The following is a 2,679-nucleotide window of genomic DNA, read 5'->3' as shown; positions in this document are numbered from 1 at the left end:
CCACCTGTCCCTGACACTGTCCCCCATGCTGTCCCCACCTGTCCCTGATACTGTCCCCTATGCTGTCCCCAGCTGTCCCTGACACTGTCCCCCACACTGTCATAAACTGTCCATGACATTGTCCCCCACTGTGTCCCCAGCTGTCCCTGACACCATCCCCCAGTCCCCACCTGTCCCTGACGCTGTCCCCCACGCTGTCCCCACCTGTCCAACAGTGTCCCCCAGGCTGTTGCCACATGTCCCCGACACTGTCCCCCATGCTGTCCCCTATGCTGTCCCCATCTGTCCCCAACACTGTCCCCCACACAGTCTCCACCTGTCCTTGACACTGTCCCCCACACTATCCCCTACAGTCCTTGGCACTATTCCCCATGCTGTCCCCTCCTATAGGCAAACCTGTCCACCATACTCTCTCCTCCTGTTCCTGACACTGTCCCCACCTGTCCCTGACACTGTCCCCCAAGCTGTCCTCACTGTCCCCAACACTGTCCCTCACACTGTCCCCCACACTCTACCCACCTGTCCCCAACACCGTCCCTCACACTGTCCCCACCTCTCCCTGACACTGCCCCCATGCTGTCCCCACCTGTCCCCGACACTATCTCCTGAACTGTACCTACCAGTCCAACACTGTCCCCCACACTGTCCCCTCCTGTACCTGACACTGTCCCCCACACTGTCCCCTCCTGTACCTGACACTGTCCCCCACACTGTCCCCTCCTGTACCTGACACTGTCCCCCATGCTGTCCCCACCTGTCCCCGACACTATCTCCTGAACTGTACCTACCAGTCCAACACTGTCCCCCATGCTGTCCCCACCTGTCCCTGACACTGTCCCCCACGCTGTCCCCTCCTGTCCCTGATGCTGTCTTCTGTGCTGTCCACATCTATCCCTGATGCTGTCCCCCACGCTGTCCCCACCTGTCCCTGACACTGTCCCCCACGCTGTCCCCACCTGTCCCTGACACTGTCCCCCACGCTGTCCCCACCTGTCCCTGACACTGTCTTCTGTGCTGTCCACATGCTATTGATGCCCTGGCTCTGCTCTCCGTGTCTAAGCCTCAGAGCAGGCAATGGTGAGGCCCTGGCACCTGGGTGGCCTGAAGGGTGGATGTGCCTTAGGGGCAGGGCTGTGACCTCAGTGGCCTGAGGGGTGGGTGGGCCTTGGGGGCAAGGCCGTGGCCTCGCTCACCCCTGTGCTGTGCCTTGCCTACAGGTGAAGTGGATCTTCTCCTCGGTGGTGGACCTGAAGCAGACCATCGTCCCTGACTACAGGAACATGATCGGGCAGGGACCCTAGGGTCACCCTCTGTGGGGTGTCCAGGGCCGCCCAGACCCCAAACAGGAGCCGTGGGCAATGCTCAGCCACCACCCAGGCGACACCTGACCCCTGACCTCACCACTCTCAACCCCATGGCTCTCTGGCCTCGCAGTTGCCCTCTGACCCTGCCATACCAGACACGCCCCCCTTCCAGACCCTGTGCATAGCAGGTCTACCCCAGACGTCCACTGCTTGGTGCATGCAGGGCCCTGGGGGCCAGGTGTGCCCTCAGCAGGACATCCCTGCCCTCCAGCCCGCCAGGTGCTCACACAAAAGGAGGCAGCGGCCGACATACCAGGCGCCCACCCAGGCAGGAGCTGTTGTCCCTGGAGCCGACCCCGTCCACGCCAGCCTTCTGAACACAGGTGTGGTTTCCACATGGTGAGTGGGAGCATCAGCCACCAAGGCGGGGAAGCCACAGCACCATCAGGCCCTGCTGGGGAGGCTTCGGAGAGCTGCGAAGGCTCAGTCAGACGGCCTTCCTCCCAGCCCGCAGCCAGCCACCTCCATTCTGGGCACTCCTGGGAACTGACATGAGGAATGAGGTTGTTCTTATTTCAAGCCACGCACGCTGCTCTCCGGCTCCTGGGAAGAAGCCTCCCATGGAACAGGGTCTCGGTGCCAGCACCGCACCTTGGATGCCAGCCCACGCTGCTGGATTCTCGGGTGGAACTTGACCCACAGGGACAGCCAGCCCCAGAGTCTGCACTGGGAGAGGAAGGACCAGGGCCAGGACACGGCCACCTCCCACCCACTCCACTCCGCCGAGATCACTCAGAGAAGAGCCTGGGCCACGTGGCTGCTGCAGGAGCCCTACAGGGCAAGGGCGAGGACAGCCCAAGGAACGGGTGGGCATCCGCCCAGGCAGGTCTATCAGAGGAGGCCTGGTGACCAGGTCCCAGGCAGGCAAGACTCAGCCTTGGTGGGTCCTGAGGACAGAGGAGGCCCAGGAGCACCCGGGAGAGAGGTGGAGGGACACCAGGAGAGCCAGGAGCGTGAAGACAGCGGAACTCATCACAGAGGCTGAAGTCCAGCCCCAAGTCACGTGCAGCAGGAACAAGCAGCCACTCTGGGGCATGAGGTGGAGGCGAGACGGCAAAGAGGGTGCCCGCGGCCTGGGGAGAGCGGGGCTGCTGCCCACGACTGCTGGACAGAGGCTCCCACGCTCTGCTGCCCGCGTCACGCCGTTCGGTGAATGTCACGCAGAGTCTGCAGACAGGAAGGGAGGCACGAGCGGGAGCGCGGCAAGCGTCTGCCTCGGCCGTCAGGGAGGACTCCCGGGCTCACTGGGAGGAGGTGCCACGATTTCAGCTTTGGTAGCTTTTCTCTTCTTTTAAATTTTCTAAAGCTCATTAAT

At 62.7% G+C, this 2,679-nt stretch overlaps 1 gene segment (V, D, J or C); it reads left to right on the top strand.

The window, feature by feature from the left end:
• Positions 1-1,301, top strand: part of LOC105535175 — a 7,519-nt gene extending 6,218 nt beyond the window's left edge. Inside the window, 1 exon segment of the C gene segment in view lies at positions 1,218-1,301. Coding sequence covers positions 1,218-1,301 — 84 coding nt within the window.
• The last annotated feature ends 1,378 nt before the right edge of the window (positions 1,302-2,679 follow it).

Source organism: Mandrillus leucophaeus, unplaced genomic scaffold (assembly GCF_000951045.1).
Source record: "Mandrillus leucophaeus isolate KB7577 unplaced genomic scaffold, Mleu.le_1.0 Scaffold1422, whole genome shotgun sequence".
NCBI lineage: Eukaryota > Metazoa > Chordata > Mammalia > Primates > Cercopithecidae > Mandrillus > Mandrillus leucophaeus.
The sequence above is the reverse complement of the archived record's forward strand: the minus strand, read 5'-3'. Positions and strand labels throughout refer to the sequence as shown.